At 45.4% G+C, this 19,741-nt stretch overlaps 1 protein-coding gene across 1 annotated transcript in view; it reads right to left on the minus strand.

Annotated features, from left to right (window-relative positions):
* The window catches only part of RARRES1 (retinoic acid receptor responder 1), a 38,993-nt gene extending 26,020 nt beyond the window's left edge, over nucleotides 1-12,973 (minus strand). The window contains exon 1 of the mRNA XM_074190835.1: nucleotides 12,679-12,973. Within this exon, the coding sequence (XP_074046936.1) occupies nucleotides 12,679-12,936 (258 nt within the window). The 5' untranslated portion in view covers nucleotides 12,937-12,973. The remainder of the gene's footprint in view (nucleotides 1-12,678) is intronic.
* Nucleotides 12,974-19,741: the final 6,768 nt, after the last annotated feature.

The following is a 19,741-nucleotide window of genomic DNA, read 5'->3' on the forward strand; positions in this document are numbered from 1 at the left end:
TGATCGCAGCATTGCCAACTGTGACAAAGGGAAGACTTTACAGATCAGGTGGCACCTGTCTGGCACCCCAAAGGGATCTTTAGCAGGCAGAGAAGGGAGTCCTTTTCAGAAACAGGAGCCTGCCCAGATGGGGTAGTATGCCCAATGAAAATGGTGGGCAGAGGGTAGAAACCTGAGGAAGGAAGGAAGGCACTGAGGTAGGAGATGATGCTGGATCCAGACTGGGATGGCCACCAGGTCCCAAGATTGGCAGCTCATAAAGGTCTGTATGTAAATGTACATATAGGTATATTATTCTTATGAATGAGAACAAGAATGATAGCCAGCAAGCCCTTCCTAGCTGGCTCACCTCTTCTCCACAGGAGCCTTAGATTCCAACCTTGGAACCCTCCTGATCTCTGATAAGGGACCTTCTGAACCTTTTCTTGCTTCCAAGCAGGCACCATGCCACCTCCATCCACTCTCCCCTTTCAGGCCACTTTTATGTTGTCTTAACCTCTCAGAATATAAGGGTCGTGGGGGCAAGAGGTGGTTTGCTTGCTTGGTTTTGCATCTTTATATTTAGCTCAGTGCCCAACAGCTAGGAGGTATATAATCTATGCCCTGTCCCTCAACCTAATGCCTTGAGATGTTATTTCATTTCATCCTTGCAACTGTGAGGAGAACACAGCAGGCATTATTATACTCAGATTAAGGATGGAAAATACCAAGTCTCCAAGAACGATATGATTTCCCACAGTCACTTGAATATTGAATCTTAAATATCGGACTTGAACCTGTCATCCCAGTCTGCCAAGACGTCTTTGGATTCTGGCTCGGTCACCTGATGTGGTCATGCTATCTTCCAGCTTCCTGTCATCTACAATTGAGATAAGCTTACCAGCTATGCCTTTGTTCAGGCAGCTGGTAAAAAAAAGATATTGGGGAAAACTCAATTAACAAGTGTTGATTGGGTTCTTCCTCTGTTCTCTGGTTTTTGAAGTTTCCAAAGGAGAAGAGAAACATCCACTAAGGTCGCTTAAAGAAGGAGCTTAGGAGAAGAAATTACACGAACACATCTCATTCTGTGACCTTCCACTACCCACTCTGGGGCTGGGATTCTGGCTCACAAAGTAAAGAGGAGAAACATTGAGAAATGACAAACAGAAGTAGAATTGAGATGACATTTTACTTCAGAATGTCATGGAAAAAGAACCTCTACCATCTCAGCAAATTTTTGTTGGTTGCCTAGAATTTCTTATGGTTCTTATTATGATCATCTAAGTCTGGATGTGTCCTTGAGCAAACTCTCAAGATGAGCCCTGCTTTGTGGGTGGCCTGCACAGACAGGGAAGCCAGAAGAAGAGATCAGCCATCCCGGTGAACCCAGCCCATACAGGGAAGTTCTGGTCTATAGGCACAACCTCAGGGTCATACCTCTCATGGCTTCTGTCCAGGGTCCCAGGAGGTGATGCAGCATTGGCATCAGAATTCCAAGGCTTTAGCTGATGAATCTCAAGGCTGGATAATTGAACCCCACATTCTGAATGGGGGGGCTAGATTACTGTTAGGAAGGCTTTGCTAGAGAAAGACATGCAGAGAGATAAGACTAGGAAGGTGGTTAGGTCAATTTGTGCTTAACATCAATCTTTTCAAAGTTTTGATCAAATAATAAAGCCTTAAAGCCACCAGACCCACACCATAGCCCTACACTCAGGGGCTGAATAAACCTTCTAATGACAACAATAACAATAAAAATGGCCCCTGGATGTCATATTGCTATGCTGGGAGACATGTTTGGTTTTTTTTTTTCCACAGGGTGAAACATTTTCTGTTCCGAAAAGACTGAACTGCAAAGCCAGTTCCTCAAGCTGTTCCTTATTAATCCATCTGCATCTGGTTAGCCTGGCTGGTTAAAAAGTGGTGCTAAGGAGGTTGAGGGCATTTGAAGGTCATCCATCTCCTGGAGCTCACCTAGAGAAATGGAGAGAACTTTCTGTGGATTGAAGTTTCAGCTCTTCTCCCTGTCACTGGTCTGGCTTTGGGCAGATTGCTTCAAAAGTGGGCCTCTGTTTCCTTATCTGTAAAATTCAGAGAGTTTGATCTCTTTGCACTTTTAAGTCCAGACCTCTATGATTTGAAAAGATGATTGAAGCTGACATCAGGAAGGCCTGAACTGGTCTTTCTAACTGTCAGATTTTGGGAGCCAGGGTCTCTAAGCTGCTTGACACAGTCGTGGCAAGATGACTCAAGGAGGCCACACTGCCTGATGGAACAACATTTCCTTCTTCAATATATATAGGGATTCCATGCATACCAATATTTATAGTTCTAATATTGATTGAAAACTTACTCATTCTAATAGTGGAATGACTATAAAGGAAGGATTCCAGAGAAATTCCTTGAATAAAACAGATTGTGAACTCTGTCCAAATTTAACAGGACTGCCTCTCCCTGAGGCATACAAAAGGCTTCAACATGGGGCAGCTAGGTGGCACAGTGGATAAAGCATGGGCCCTGGAGTCAGGAGTACCTGGGTTCAAATCCGGTCTCAGACACTTAATAATTACCTAGCTGTGTGGCCTTGGGCAAGCCAATTAACCTCACTGCCTTGCAAAAAAAAAAAAACCTAAAAAAAAAAAAGGCTTCAAAATTATGAAATCTCTGGAAAACCCAGCACTGGGAATTCCAAGGAGATGTCAGAATATATATACAGGGAAACCAGATACAAGATGGATCAGTTAGAATTCCAGGGAAATTAACAGTTCCCCCCCCCCTTACTATACACAGGAATATATGAAAAAGATGGTGAGAGAATAGTTAGTACAGGTGACCGATATGTGAACTCTAACAGCCTTAGTTTCTTGGGAAAGAATAAAAAAGTCACAATAACTGTGGTTTCTACCAACAAGGCCTGGAAGGAAATTTGGTTATTGTAAGAGTTAACGGATGGGTAGGCAAGCATAATGACCCTCGCTATAGATTGTTAAGGGAGTGTATCAAGAAACATTACTTATAAAGAAAGTATAAAAAACTTTCCATTAAATGAATTGCTTAATTTATGACTTTAAATGAATTAATAATTTTACAATGCAACAACAAACTAGGTAGCAGACAGGTTGAGGTCATCATGGCCTGAGCAGGGATAAAAATTAACTATATGATCAAACTTGTAACCATATGAACTATATGATTGATAATGAAAATTGTATACTTTTGTAACCAAGAAAATGATCTTAGCTTGCTTGCTTGATGCATACATGATTCTGAGACTATAAAAATAAATCTGAGCAGCAGACAGTCAGTCAACCTGCTCCTGCCTTTAACCCATGTTGCTCAACTCATTTTGCCAACTCTATCCCTCCTGTCAGGTTCTAAGGACCCCGCGGAGGCTGGACCCCCACATCAGATGAAAGTCATTTAATGGGAGAGTCATTGGGGAACCTCAGTTTCTTATTTTGATAAAATGGGGATAGAATACTTCATAGAGTAGTTGTGAGATACAAAGAGACCAGGTGCATAAAATGCTTGAAAGCATCCTGTAAATGGCAGTAATTATAATCAATAATGACAAAATATGGGGCAGCTAGGTGGCGCAGTGAATAAAGCACCAGCCCTGGAGTCAGGAGTACCTGGGTTCAAATCCAACCTCAAACTCTTGATAATGACCTAGCTGTGTGGCCTTGGGCAAGCCACATAACCCCATTTGCCTTGCAAAAACCTAAAAAAAAAATGACAAAAATATCATTTCAGGAGTCATCTTTGGATGTCCTAGTGATCATAACAGGGAGAGTAAGTGGGGTGGAGAGAATCCCCCCCCCCAGGCAGCTTAGAATGCTTTTTTTCTTTTTTATAATTGTTTAGAATTATTTGCATTTATGCAGAAGAACATAGAAGTAGTTATACTCATAACTGAAAAATATCAGGTAACCCCAGAGTTGGTTTTGGGGTGTGTGTGTGGGGGGGATTTTTTGGTCCATTAATAAGTATTTTAATATTTATCATTGTTCAGTCATTTTCAGTCCTGTCCAACTCTTTGTGACCCAACTCTTTCTTGGCAAAGATACTAGCCTGGTTTGCCATTTTCTTCTCCAGGTCATTTTACAATTGAGGAAACGGAGGCCAACAGTGTTGCTCAGGGCTGCGCAGCTAGAAAGTGTTGGAGGCCAGATGTGGACTCTTTGAAGAAGAGTCTTCTCGACTCCAGGCCTGGTGCTCTATCCACTTTGCCACCTCACTGCCCAGTGAGCATCTAGCTGCTGTGCTGGAGAAACAGAAGGATTCTGGATGCGAATGTCCATTGTTTTGCACACATCATGTAAACACACACAAATACACACAGCTGCATAGAAACATGCAAACACACAGTATGCATACAGGTGTAGGCATATAAACATACAACATAGATAGTGTGGGTTTTTCCCCCGATCATCCAGACACCACTGAGGAGGTGACATCCACATGAGCCAGTGTGCCCGCTCTCTAAGAAGAGTGGGTTTAAGAACGGAGCACCATGGTTTGGGCGGCTGGGTCTGGCTCTGGGTTCAGACCTTTCCTCTGTTCCCTTGGACCTCTCTGGCCTGCCAAGTCCCTGCTCCCCACCATGATCCCATAAACCTATTGCTGCTGTTGCCCACTAGAGGCCGCTAGTGTTTCCAAGAAAATTGGGCAGTCCCATTGCTTACGTCTATAAAGTTTAGACTTGGAAGGGAATTCTGAGAATTCCCCTGCTCCTTCCATCCAGATGAGGAAACGGGAGAGGCCAAGTGACTTATGCAGAGGCATCCGGCCGGGCAGCATCCGAACCTCTCACAGTCCAGTATGCCATTCACCCAAGGCAGAGCATATCATACAGCCCCTTGGAGAATGAATCCAGTCCGATATGAGTTTTAATTGTATGTGTGACCCAGTTTTTACAACCTCTCCTCTGATTCTCACCACAAGCCTGTGGGGAGGGGGCCAAGAGCAGTTTTTGTTTTCATTTTACAGATAAGAAAAGCAAGCCTGGGTCTAGCCTACAAGCTGATCATGGCTCGTTCTCCTAACCTTCTCCTCTTCCAAATTTCCCTATTCTATGGCGAGGCGCCAGCACCTGCCAGATGCCCTGGCTTCACCTCAGTGTCACCCCTAATCTATTGTCAGAGCTTGTTGTTTCTGCCTGGCCAGCATCTGGCATACGTGCTCCTTCTCTCCACTCACACAGTTATGGTTCTAGTCCGTACTCTTGTCCCACCGAACTAGCCTTCTCCTCCAACACTTGCCACTTACCAGCTGTATGACCTTGGGCAAGTCACTTAACCCTGCTCATGCAGGGTAATCTCTAGTCCTGATTCCTATCTGGTCACTGAATCCAGATGACTCTGGAGGAGAAAGGGAGGCTGGCGACTTAGCGCAACCCCCCTCACTCAAATACAATTCATGTGTTTGTCATGGCATCACCTCCCTGATGTCATGGTCTTCTTAAAGAACGTAGGACAGGGACAGCTAGGAGGTGCAGTGGATAGAACATGGGCCCTGGAGTCAGGAGGACTTGGGTTCAAATCCGGCATCAGTTACTTGATAATTACCCACTTAAGCCACTTAAGCTCATTGCCTTGCCAAAAAAAAGAATGAAGGACAGACATAATTCTCACCTGAACCCTTCCTCTTCTCAGTTCTTAAATGCTTTCCCTAGAGTACCAGTCTAACTGTTTTATTGCCCAAGGCTTCCTCTCACTACTAGGATCAAATATAAGCTTCCCTGGTTAGCATTTAAACACTTCCCAATAAGCCCCTTTTGCACTTTCCTGTTCCTGTCTTCTCACACCTTCCTCCCCTCCCTACACTCCAGGAACCAGCTGCCCTCATCTGTCTTGGTTTTCTCACCCACGTCACATCACCCTCTGTCTCAGGACCCCACACAGACTGTGACCTGCCATCACAGAGGTGGGCGTCCTCTTCACCAGTCTCCCTGTCTTCCCTCAAGCCTCAGTTCAATGTCCTGCTTTCTTCAGGAGGGTTTTTGCCAGTCCCCTCCACTTCCTCCTATCCTGTCTGTCTCTGTATGTGCTTCATTATTGGTAAACTCTGTCCACCCTCCTTATCTCGTGATCTCTTTGAGAACAGAGACTATCCTTTGCCTCTCGTTGTATCCCTAGTCTGCCACATCAGTTAATGCCTGGTAACCAACTCTTGTGCCAATTAAGAGGAATTGGCCAGTAGGTGTTCACCTTGATTCAAAAAGAGTGGCCCTGGTCTCCCGTGAATCTAGTTAGCGGCCACCCCACAGGAAAGCAAACAGAACCTCAGCACTCTAGTTCTAAAAGATTTTTGGTTAGTACTTAACAAAACCCCATACAAAGCTTCCTTAAACCTTCCAAAGAGAGGATGGCATGTAGTATAGGTGCTCTATAAATGTTTCCTGAATGAAAGGTAAGAGTACAGAAATGAAGATAGGAATGGGTCATTGGTCACAGAGTGGAAGGAGGCTCAGGCAAGAGAATCTCAAGCTTGGCTTCCTTTTCACTGCATCTCTGAGCAAATTCTATCATGAGTCTCTTACCACTTTGCTCTTTTGATCATTTTTGAGGGTAATTCAATACTGCTCCAAAGATAGTAAGGATGGTCACAGCAGCTGGCATTTTCCCCACATTCAGTGGCTGGTATTCTCTCAGCTGTCAAGTTCTCCTGGCCTCATTATGTCTGCTTCTTCCTTTAGCTAAAGATGAGATGCTTTAAAAATGATGTGATATTTCACTTATTGGAGATAGGAAATAGCAAATTAATTCTCTGTGGGGAGAGGAAATATTCTCTGGATTTTTCTGGAGGCATTTTAAGCTCCATTGTGGAAATCAGGAAATAGTGTTATTTCTTCATATTGTCATGGCACATCATGTAGAAGGCTGTGCTCATTGTCAGGAAATCCTTGGTTCATTCATGTTCTGCCTTAGACCCAAATGGGTTGAATGATCCTGGTAAATCAGTCAATCTGTCATTGCTCCAGGCAACTTTCAGATTGGAAATGATGGAGGATTTTCATCAATGGAGTTCTTGTTGTTTAAGGACCCAGTGATATCAGGAGGGTGATGTCCTGAGTAGCAAGTGAATTGGATTTAAGTGAGACAGAGCCGTGCAAAGTTGACAGCCTCATTTTCTCCTCCAGAACCATCTGGGTCCAGTGGCCAGATATAGATCAGGATAATTGAAAATGGCCCTGGAAGCAGTGGAAGACCTTGACCTTTTTAATCTGAGGTCTTTCTCAGGACTCAGATTGTTAGAAGCCATATCCATGGAGAGAGTTTCCACAAAGGACCTCACTTTGATAAAATCAGTAGTGTGGAACCCAGGAACTGTTCCGAGGAATAGCAAAATTACCTTCAACCAAGCTTTTCTTGGATGCATGTACAAACATAGATATTATGGGGGTTTTTCCTGATTATCCAGACATCATTGTTTTTTAGGTTTTTGCAAGGCAAATGGGGTTAAGTGGCTTGCCCAAGGCCACACAACTAGGTAATTATTAAGTGTCTGAGATCAGATTTGAACCCAGGTCCTCCTGACTCCAGGGCCAGTGCTTTATCCACTGCGCCCCCTAGCCACCCCATTATCCAGACATCATTGAGAAGGTTATATCCACATGAACCAGAGTTTGCCTGCTGTCTGAGTGGAGTCGTCCCTGTGCATGTGGTAACCAAGCTTTCCCCCATCACACCCCCCATGGCATGGAAATGAATGACCATAGTCTCTCAAAGAGTAGGACCAAGGAGCTTAAATTCTATTGGGTCCTCCCAAGAGGATGGGTCCAGTGATGGGAAGCTGGCTAAATTTGGGAAAAAAACTGATCACCTGGTCAGGAGGTCATGGTCACATCAATTTGAGGAACTAGCTACTCCGTTATGGAGCAGGAGAACTGCATCCGTGGAGAGAGCACCTGATCTGATGAAATCACGGCTCTTATGATATACTGAAGTGATTTGATAATACAAGATAGGATGTAATAAGATATAGTAATAATATAATAAATATCCCATTTTTCTTAGCTCTTTGACATTTACAAAACTTTGGACTCATATCAACCCTGTGAAGGAGGTTGTACAACTAGGCTGATCAGGAGTTAAAAGTGCCCTCTACCAAGATAAGGTCGAAATGTCTACACAGAATTCAGACATATGGGTGATAACAAAGGCCAATTAGTGGAACAAGGAATAGATCATCTGACAGATCTATGGAGAGGAGAAGAATTTGTGACTAAAGAGATAGAGAATATTATGAAATGCAAAATAGGTAATTTTGATTACATTAAATTAAAAAAAAGTTTTGCACAAACAAAACCAATGCAGCCAAGATTAGTAGGAAAGCAGAAGGTTGGGAAACAATTTTTACAGTCAGTGTTTCTGAAAAAGACCTCATTTCTACAATATAAAGGAACTGAGCCAATATTTAAGGACACAAGTCATTCACCAATTGCTAAATGGTCAAAGGATATGAACAGGCAGTTTTCAGATAAAAAAAATGAAGCTATTAAGTTATATGAAAAAATGCTCTAACTCATTTTTGATTAGAGATACTAGCTAGGTCTGTGTTCCAAAGAGATCATAAAAAAGGGGAAAGGACCCACATGTATAAAAGTATTTATAGCAACTTGTTTTGTGGTGACAAAGAATTGGAAATTGAGGGGATGCCCATCCATTGGGGAATGGCTGGACAAATTGTAGTATATGAATGTATTGTAATACTATTGTTCTATAAGAAATGGGGAGCAGCCAGATTTCAGGAAAAACTGGAAACACATGAACTGATGCTGAGTGAAGTGAGCAGAGCCAGGAGAATATTGTGTACAGTCACAGCAACATTGTATGATGGTCATCTCTGATAGACTTATTTCTTCTCAGCAACATAATGATTAAGGACAAGTCTAAAAAGCTTGTGATGGAAAATGCCATCTGCATCCAGAGAAAGAACTATGGAGTCTGAATGTAGACCAAAAATCCTCTTCATTTTTTAAAAAACATTTTTATTTTTTCTTTCCTGTGGTTTTCCCCCTTTGATTCTTATTTCACAACATGAATAATTATGGAACTATGTTTAGCATGATTGTTATGTATAACCTAGATCTGATTGTTTGCTGCCTTGAGGAGGGGAGAGAGAGAAAATTTTGCAAAAATGAATACTGAAAACCTGTAATTGGGGGGAAATATTATTAGGATAAAAAAAAAGAGTTAAGAGCAACAGGCTTGGACCAAGGAAGAATTGAATTCAAATTTTGACTCAGACACTTCCTAGCTATGTATCCCTGGGTGTATCCAAAGCCTGGCTTTTTTTTAAAATGGGTTTTATAATAATACCAACCACTCAGAATTTTTGTGAGGAGTAAATGTAAAAACACTTTGCAAATCTTCAATTGCTTCCTTTCTGCTGTTATAGCAGGGTCTGAACTCAACTCCCTGAAGGCTTCTTTGTTTTGACAGGAAGATACTAGTCTCTCAAGAAGCTATCACAATGGTAACAGGGCAATTAATAATAATGGTAATAGTAGCCAATATTTATTTAGCACTTTAAGGTTTGTCAAACACATTACAAATTTCTCATTATATCCTCATTAGTGATAACACCATTTTACATATGAGAAAACTGAGGTAGAAGTTAAAAGTGACTCAACTAAGGTCATAAAGCTAAGTGTCTGAGGCTGGATTTGAACTTTGATCATCCTGAATCTGAGTCCAATGTTCTTCCTATCCTCACTGACCTATGCATTGACCCCCATTTTTGGAAAACCAAGACTGGGGATGGGTGCTGAAGAAAACTAGTCAGAGGTTCTTATATTCCAATTTTCCCTCATTCTAGATGTGCTCAAGAATGAGGAATACTCTCACCTACTAGGTGCCAACCTCTAAGCTAGAGATTGCTGAAGGCTGCAACTATTTACATATTTTGAATAGAATATGTAAATGACTGAGACCTGTTGATGTTCAGTTGATTTGCAGTCATGTCTGACTCTTTGTGACTCCACGTGGCAAAGATCCTGGGGTAGTTTGCCATTTCCTTCTCTAGTTGGAAACTGAGGCAAACAGGTTAAGTGACTTGTCCAGGGCCATGTAGCTAATAAGGGTCTGAGACTGGATTTGAACTCAGAAAGATTCTGATTCTAAGCACTGTGCCACCTAGCTGCCATAGGTAGAATTAGATGGAAGTCCCTCAGAGATCCAGCTAGGTAATTATTAAGTGTCTGAGGCTAGATTTGACTCCAGGGCTGGTGCTCTATCTACTGCGCCACCTAGCCACCCCTTCTTTGTTATATTTTAAGGCAAATTTGGTGTCTGTCAGTATGAAATTTATAACATGATATGATTGGTGTAGTCTTTGCCCTTTGATGAATTTTTCTATTGTGGACTTGATCTGGGATTCCAGTGATGTGTGAAACTCTCAGTGAGAATCTTTAGACTATCAATGCAGACAAGCACCTGTTCGACGACCAAGAGAGTCGGGGATGTATGGAGACAAGTGACTTGGCCAAGGTCACCATGCGAGTATGTGTCAGAGACAGGACTCAAATCTAGCGAGATCTTTCTCACTCCAAGGCTAGCTCTCTCTACGCCACTTCATATTTCCATGTCACTTTAAAGTTGTGCTAATATCAGGCCCAAAGTAGTTAGGGTTTATACAAGATTTTCCATTACGATGCAACAATCTTGTGAGGTAAGTAGGAGAAATGTTGCTGTCCCCATTGTAAGATGAGAAAACAGACAGAGTGGTCTTATTGAATAGATGAGGTGGGGTGAAAACTCAAAAACTCAATCACTTCCAACTGTGATCTTCCAAAAATGCCGTGGGTCGATTAGATTCCCCCCCCCCCAACATTTGCAGTCACATCTTGGGTCCCTCTACTGCTAATTAATCAGTCCACAACCCACATTTATGAGGCTCCTCTGCTTTGTCAGCCACTGAGGGAGAAGAAAGTAACAAGAAACCGTATCTGATCTGAAGCTTACATTTAACAGAGACCACACAGTCCTATTACTGCAAGATAAAGACAAGATACACATATGTCAAGATTACAAGTTGTGGCTTTAAATGCAAGGCCATCCTCAATCAAGAAAACCTTGCCTTCTAGTCAAACAGTCCCATCAGATTAAGGCAGAGGATACTTTTCGGAAGGGTGATGGCAGTTCCCCAGCGAAATGTAAATAAGATCATGTCACAGCATGTTTTCTTTGTGTCTAGACCTAGAATTGATAGGAAATGAGGAAAAGGAAACTGTACCCTAAAGAGGGCCTTTATCTGAGCTGAGCAGTCAGGGCCACAAAGAGCGTTTGATGGATGTTCTACTGCCCTGGCCATCTCCATGCCTGCCTCCCCAAGCTCAGAGAAGAGCTCATTGGATGTAAGGCTTCGGATGAGAGCAGGGAGGACAGCTAGTCCAGTGTCTTTTCCCAAGGTCTAAGGTCCCAGGACATGGGCAGGTAGAAATCTTAGGTTAAATAGGGCCTCCCCAAGCCTGGTCTCATCGGACTGGCAAAGCACATTGTCTTACACGGTCCTCACGTCCGTTGGGGGATGGACGGCTATTATGAGCCCCATCACACTGACCAGAAAACTGGAGCTCCAAGCTGCTCAGAGTCACCGGGAGTGTCTTTCTGGGGGGGGGGGGGGGGGGATTCAGATTCAGGGCTTCCTGACTCCAAGGGCAGCATTGGACCCTAGACCTAGTTTTTCCGAGCTCCCCTATTTACCATCCAGGCCCTTCAGCTGGAGGAAACTGAAGACGAGCAGAGGGGAAGGAGACAGGAGCTCCTCGATGGCTTATTTCTTTGCACTTGGATCTTTTCTCCTTTCTCCCCTCCTCCCCACCCTATAATTTGTGCTTAATAAATATGTATTGATTAAGTGAATGATTAGTGATCGAGATGGCTAGGCAGAGCAGGAGAATCCTCAGCTTCCCTATGACCCGGACCCTTTTATCTAAGATGCCCTGCCCAGCTTCCCTTGGAAGCGCCTTTTGAAACTCCTTTGCCAGCCAGGCGCTGGTGCCAGTCTGTCCTAGGACTTCCTCAGGCTCATGGGCTTCGGACCATCAGACCCCTTCCACATCCCCTCCCTGCCCCCCCCCCCCCCCCCCCCACGGGCTTAGAACTCGTGATCAAGCCGGCTTTAGTGCACGGCTGCTGCCAGTTTTGAGAATTCAGTACCGGTTTGCAAGCACAGTGTTGCGACCGAGAAGTTTAGAGTGTTAAGCCAACTTTAGAGCGCCGGCAGAGCTGGGGCTGCTGAGACGGTGAAGTTCAGAGTTAGGGTCTGAGGAGGTCGAGAACCTCGAGGCAGGTGAGTAGGGTCAGAACAAGGGCGCTGAGGCGGGGGTTTGGGCATTGGGGCACAAAGCGGTCTAGGACCTGGAGGCGGTGCCAAGGCAGACACCTTGGCTGAGGGTCCCAGGAGGTCTTAGCACGCGGAGCCTGAGTCGCAGTGTTGAAACGAGCAGTTTTGGACAGCCTGGCCAGAAGGCGCAGGCAGTGACTTTCAGAACTCGGGCAGGAGCCCCCTCCAGCCGACTGCAGGCTGGCGGACACTGGGGCCCAGGCTGGGACGGCGGCCCGGGGAGCCCGGGGCTCCGATGCGGCGGGGTGCGGATGCCAGCTCGGCGGCGGGCAGAGCGGGCGCCGAGCCGCTGCCCGGGGCCCGTGCCCCGCCGTGCCCCCCGCCGCCCCCCGGCCCGGGCGCACTCACCCACACGGTGCCGCCGAGCACTTCCTTCAGGGTTCGGAAGGTGCTGGGCGAGGCGGAGCGGTAGTTGAAGTAGTGCAGGGCGGCGCGGGCGGCCTGCTGGAGCTTGGGGTGGCTGGGGTCCACGGCCAGGCGCAGCCAGGGCGGCGGGGTGCCCGACTCCGGGCCGGGGCCGAGGCCCGAGGAGGCCTGCGCGAAGGCGGGCAGCAGCGCCACGAGCAGCGCGGCCGTCGAGCTGCCCCAGCCGGGCTGGCGGGCCATGGCGGCGGGGGCCTGCGGGCGCGGAGCGGGGGCGGCAGCCTCGGGACCCTGGGCTCTGAGCCGGGCGCCGGCCGGCGCGGGCACAAATAAGGGCCGGCGGCCCCTCCCCCGCCCCCGCCCCGGGGCTCCGGGGCTCCCTTTCCGGCCAATCCCCGGTCCTCCCTCTGCCTCCTCCCGGGCCCCCCGCGGAGCCAAGGCCGGCTCCCCCGCCTCCCCTGCTCTCCCCTTGCCCGGCCTCGCCTCTGGCTCCAGCCTCCTTGGCTCGGCTCACTGCCGGGAAGGAGAGGCGCCTCTGGGGCGCTGGGGGCTGTGCCCCCGCTTCTGGCCCGACCGACTGGCCGGCCCGGCCACTCTGCCTCTCCCACCCCCTCCTCCCGAGACCACCTTTGGGTGCCCTCCCTTCACCTCCAAGACCAGACCACTGGCCCGAGTGTCCCGGAGACTTGCGACGCTCCCAGATGCTTGGGTAAGGTCCGAAGACTTAGCATTCTGCAGCCAACAGGGACCCTAGAGGCCATGCGTTTGACTTTGCAGATGAGGAAACTGAGGCCCAGACAGCCAATGGCCTTGGAGCCAGGAAAACAAGCTTGGGGGAACGGGAAGACTTTTCGGGGGGGGGTTGCCCTAAGGTAGCCTTCCTGTGCCTCGGTGATCCTCGGGGTCCCTGGCCTTCTCTCGGCCCATTACTCATCTTTCTTGCCCCTCTGACACGGCAGCTTCCGACTAGGACCACTTCTCTGGGAAGATGGGAGATGCCACCATTCTTTAGAGGCGACCTTCAAGAAGTCTTCTTGCGAGCCTTCCTTAGCTCCTGGATACGTCCCAGATTACTGGGCCCTCGCCACTACTCGGGAGACTCCCAGATGGACATATCCAAGCTTAAAGGAGCCCGCCCCCCCTTATTTCTGTCTAGGAGATCACCATTTCCAGGTCTCCCAGATCCACAACCTTGGAGTTATCTGAATGGCTTGCTTCTCCATTCCAATATTGCCTCTAACTTCAAGGCTGCCTACAGAGTAGACAAGGAAAGCTGACGGGCAGCTCGGCGTTTTAGACAAGACATGCTCTCCAAAACACTTTTGAAGGATAAATTCTGTTGATAAAGGTCAGGGAACACCCTGGAATATGACTCTGTGTGAAATTAGAGAGCCAGAGCAATACCAGGGAAAAGAAGTTTCAGGATACTAAAAGGAGGGAGTGTGTGTGTGTGTGTGTGTGTGTGTGTGTGTGTGTGTGTGTGTGTGTGTTGTGTGTGTATGTATCTGCGTGTATCTGTCTGTCTGTCTGTCTGTGTCTATGTAGGGGGAATCACCTTCAATTTATTCACCAAGGGAGGATGTCTCCCATTTTGACTAATTATTCCCTTATTGTTTAGAATTTTATTTTCCCCAGATACATGTAAAAACAAATTTTAACATTTGTTTTTAAAACTTTGAGTTTGGGGGCAACTAGTGGATAGGCGGACCTGAGTTCAAATCCCTTGCTTTGCAATAACCCAAAAAACCCCCAAAGCCCAACCCCCTAAAAAAACTCAAAACAAAAACTTCTGAGTTTCAGATTCTCTCCCTTCTTCCTCCTCCTCCTCCTCCTCCTCCTTCTTCCCCTCCCTCCCTTGAGAAAGCAAACAGTTTGATACAGGTTATACATATGTAGTCAAATATAACATAGTCATGTTGTGAAAGAAAACATAGACCAAAAACCCCTCAAAAATATAGATGGTAAAAAAAGGCTGCTTCAATAGGTATTCAAATATTACCAGTTCTTTCTCTGGGGATGGAAAGCATTTTCTCATAGTAAGTCCTTCAGCGTTGTCTTGGATCATTATATTGCTGAGAATAGCTTAGTCATTCACAATTGATCATTTTACAACATTACCAGGGCAACTAAGTGGCCCAGGAGATAGAACACTGACCTTGGAGTCAGGAGGACAGGAGTTCGAATCCAGCCTCACACACTCGACTCTTACTAGCTGTGTGACCTTGGGCAAGTCACTTAACCCTGGTTACCTCATATCCAGAGTCATCTCCAATTATCCTGATCCATATTGGTCACTGGACCCAGATGGCTCTGGAGGAGAAAGTGAGCTTAGGAACAGCACAGCCCCCCCCCCCCCAGATCCACTTCATGTCCTTGTCATGGCATCACCTCCCTCATGTCTTGGTCTTCTTCAAAAATGAAGGCCAAACATGATTATTATTTCACAGTATTGTTGTTACTTCGTAGATGGTACGTGTCACCTTGTATCAACTTCTGTAAGTCTTTTCAGGTTTTTCTGTGAATGCCCTGCTCATCATTTCTTATAGCACAATAGTCATTTACCCCATTCTCCAACTGATGGGCACCCCCTCAATTTCTAATTCTTTGCCACCAGAAAAGAGTTGCTATACACATTTTTGTACATATAGGTCTTTTTTCCTTTTTGTTTTTTTTTTTTAAATCTCTTTTTCAATACAAATCTGGTTTAATTATTCTGCTCAGTTGTTTGAATGCAGTTAAAGAAAGGCAAGTGGTCTCCCCTCCCCCAGGGGCAAAGTCTTGCCCCTCCAGACCTAGCAAAAGTAGAGAAACACGATTTAGGTCAGGGATGACAAAATATCTTGAGAAATCAGTGTGTGATGGGGGTGGAGTTAGATTGCATGATGTCAAACAGAGCAAGGGAAGAATTCAATTCAAAGACATACCATGTGCTAGCTGCTGGCTGCACAAAGATGAAATAAGACAGTCTCACTTCTAAGGAGTCTAAGGATCAGGGAGTGTGACCTCCACAATACACTGGTGACATAAGGCGAGGAGAATGAAGGAGAGCTTAGATGAGATGCTCCTGGAAAACGTGAGGAGATAAATGATTTTCCACTGGTAGGGGCTCAGAGCAGTCTTCAGAGCAGGTAGTACCTGAGTTGGGCCTTGCAGGTGAAGCTGAAGTGTCTTTCAGCCACCAAGGACAGTGTGTATGAAAGAGGTGAGAGAGTATAGGACAGGACTGGAAGTGGGTAGGCATTTTTTAGTTTTAGTTTTTGTGGTAATGGGGTTAAATGACTTGCCCAAGGTCACACAGCTAGTATTAAGTATGTGAAGTCTCATTTGAACTCAGATCCTCCTGACTCCAGGTCCAGTGCTCTATCCACTGGGCCATCTAGCTGCCCTAGTGAGTAGGCAGTTTTATAGTTCAATATGACAAAAAGAGCCAATAGCAGATATGAAGGGAGTGAAAGTAAAATAAGACAGGAGGGCTAAGATGAAGTTAGACTGTGGAGTCCCTTGAGTGCCATTCCCAGTCTGGGTTTTATTCTAGAAGCAATAGGGAGCCACTGAAGTTTTCTGAGCAGGAGCGAGACATGAATTGATCTGTGTGTTAAGATTATTTTTGTTGAAAGCGATGAAGGCCAGCGAGAAGACAATCAAAGGGACTAGGAAAAGCGGGCCTAGACAGATAAGGGGGCAGATGGACACAGAGAGGAGCCAGTTGAGACCCATATTTTATGGGTGCTAAGGGTCTCTAAGGAAGGAAAGAAGAGCCAGATGAGATTCAGTGAAGGTACAAACAGTTGGCCTTTCTCTTTTCTACTGCCTAGCTATGGAGATTGAAGAGGGGTGGCTATGTGATGCCATGGGGCTCAGAGCACCCAGACCTGAAGTCAAGAACTCATCTTCCCCAGTTCAAACTCCACCTCGGACATTTCCTAGCTGTGTGACTCTGGGCAAGTCACTTCATCCTGTTTGCCTCAGTGTCCTCATCTGTAAAATGAGCTGGAGAAAGAAATGGCAAACTACTCCAATATTTTCTGCCAAGAAGACCCTGTAGGGCATGACTGAAAACAAAGAGGGTGAGAGAAAGAGCAAAAGACTTTACTATAAGACTGCCAGTCTGTCCTGCTGGGGACAAAATAGAGAATTCAGGGGACAGACAGAGAAAAGATGAGGAGTCTGGTGGAGATACTGCATCTTATATGGTGCTGGATTTGGAGTCAGAGGACTCAGGAGTTCAGATCTTGGCTCTTCATTTCACGAACTTGATGATCTTGGGAAAATCTCCAAATCTGGACTCTAGCCCCCAGTTCCCCCTATTTTAAAATGAGGGAATTAGATGAATTGACCATCTATTCTCTTCTATCTCTGAACCCATTAATCCCATTTGGGAGGTAATTGGAAGTATCCATCTGAAGTCCCAGAGAGAAACTGAGGTTAAAATAGAGATTTGGAAATGATCTGCATAGAAAGTTGATGCTTGAAGCCATGAGAGTGATTGAGAAGTTGAAGGGAGAGGGTGTAGCAAGAGAAAGAAAAAGGGCCAAGGACAATGGCTTCGTGGATGCCCCTATTTACAGGACAGCAGGAATCAAGAGTGGAGATTGGTAAGGACGGGTGCAACCAGTAAGATGGGTCACGGAAGCAAAAGGAGGAGGCAGAGCAACAATGCCAAATGTGGGAGAAAGAACAAGCGGCCATTCATTGGATTGGGCAGTTAAGACATCACGGCTGACCAGGGAGGGGGCAATTTCTATCAGGTGAATGGCTGTGATCTGATTATGGGGATACAAAAGTGAGAGGATTAGTGAGGAAGTAGAGGCAATTACCTTTTCTAGGGGTTTGTTAAAGCATAACTTGGCTGAATATATGCTAATTGTGAGCATTTAAACAAAATAACCGAATAGTATATAATCTAGAAGTGATTTGTTGGACTACAGCAGCAACAGCAGTAGGAAAAAAAATACTGACTCTGAGGTCAGAGCATGAGCCTGACTATTGTTACTTGGGCAAATAATTGAATTTCCTTAGGCCTCAGTTTCCTCAGGTGTAAAATGAAGGGCTAGACTTCTGATGCCCCATCTAAGGCTATGATTATGATCCTATGAGAGCAATAGCTTGGAGCATCATGGTGCAAGTGGTCCAAGGATAAGCCTTGGAGTGGGAAGATGTGGTTTGGAGTCCCACCTCTAACATTGCCTAGGCAACATACCTTGGGCAATCTCCAAGGCTCTTAACTATAAATTGACTTGGAATCTGCATGGGGGAGGGAATTCCAACCTGGTGAAATCACACAGAGTCCTTTCAAGTTGGGAAGCTACTTTCCTCCCAACAACCAGGTTGGGGCAGGCATCAAAGTATTTTTCATCTGAAAGACAATAGACTTGGAGGGAAGTGACATTGGGGAACCTTATGGAATGCAGCATTCTTTAAATGAAAAAAAATAGAAGTGTATACGCCAGTCCTTAAGGCAACATGTCACGATGGCTAGAGAGCTGACCTCAAAGTCCAAGAGCCTGGTTCAAATCTTGCCTCTCACATCTCCGGACTGCATGACCCTGAGGTAGAATTTTGGAATACAATGACCAAACTGAGGATGTGAGTTCCACTGGACCCAAATGATCCAGCCCAAATCACATTCGAAGAGTGTCTCTGTCTGCCTGTCTATCCATCTGAGAGTCTTCTGTCTGTTTATCTTTCTTCCTATCTCTCATCCATTCAACTTGCTGTCATCTACTATGTCTCCCTATCATTTATCTATCTATCCAACCTTATCATGCATTTATCTATCATTATTCTTTACGTGTCTCTAGGTCTCTTCTGAAAAGACTCATTTTGGGGAAGAACAAGTTTTGGGGAAAATACCAATATAAGAAGATGAGTGAACATTCAGACAATGCTTTAGTCTTTGCAAAGTGCCTCTCTGCTATAGTTCACTTGATGAGTTGAATTCGGGCTTGGTCAATTAAGATCTGAGGTGCCCGAAGGCCATCCAGTGTCCAGAGGGTCCTTCTTAACCTACCAGGGTGGCAGGCAGTGTGGGAAGAAAAATCTGGATGCAGAGTCAATGGATCTGGGTTCAAATATTAATGTCACCACTTCTCATCTGCCTCACCTTGGGTTAGTTAAGCTCTCTGGGCCTCATTTCTTCATCTGTAAAATATGGGGGTGATTCTGAGATGGCCTCTAAGGTTCAGTGAGGTCCTGTTCAAGGCTCTGAGGCTCTGCAGACTGTCAGATTGTCCTTGAAAACAAGGAGCTAACGCAAAAAGGTTGGGTATGAGGAGAATTGACCAGTGAGATAGCTTTAGTAATCCAAGGGAAAATAGGGAAGGCAGTACTCAAACCCAGCCTTGAAGACACATGAGAATTCTAAGACATAGTAATAACAATCATCATAATAAATAACTGCTAAGTCTTTAGTGTCTTAAGATTTATAAACTTTCTGCATTTGTTATTCTGTTTAAGTCTCATTGTATCCTATAAGATAGGCACTACTATTATTCCCATTTAAGGATGAGCAATTTGAGGCTCAGAGACATTAAAAAACTTAGTGTCATCTAGCTTATAAATGGATGAAGTGGGATTTGAACTCAGGTTTTAAAAACATAGCATTATAGATTTAGAATTTGAAAGGATCTTAGAATTCACCAAGTCTCATTTTACAGATGAAGAAATTGAGGCCCAGAGAAGTTAAATGAGCTAGCTATACAGGGCCCCACAGGTGGTAAGTGTCTGAAAATGAGATCTCCTTGATAGCTAATCCACCGCCGGGGGAACTGGGTGTTGTAATGATTGAGAACTGGTCTTGTAGTCAGGAGGATGGTAGTTTGAATCCAGGCCTTAGACACTTGACTCATACTAGCTGTGTGACTTTGGGCAAGTCACTCAATCCTGATTACTTCGCATCCTGATTCATATCTGCCCACTGGACCCAGATGGCTCAGGAGGAGAAAGTGAGGCTGGTGACTTGTCACAGCCTTCCTGCACTCAAATCCAATTCACGTGCTTGTCATGGCATCACCTCCTTGATGCTGTGGTTTTCTTCAAAAAAATGAAC

This window comes from Macrotis lagotis, chromosome 6 (genome assembly GCF_037893015.1).
Source record: "Macrotis lagotis isolate mMagLag1 chromosome 6, bilby.v1.9.chrom.fasta, whole genome shotgun sequence".
In the NCBI taxonomy this organism is placed as follows: domain Eukaryota; kingdom Metazoa; phylum Chordata; class Mammalia; order Peramelemorphia; family Peramelidae; genus Macrotis; species Macrotis lagotis.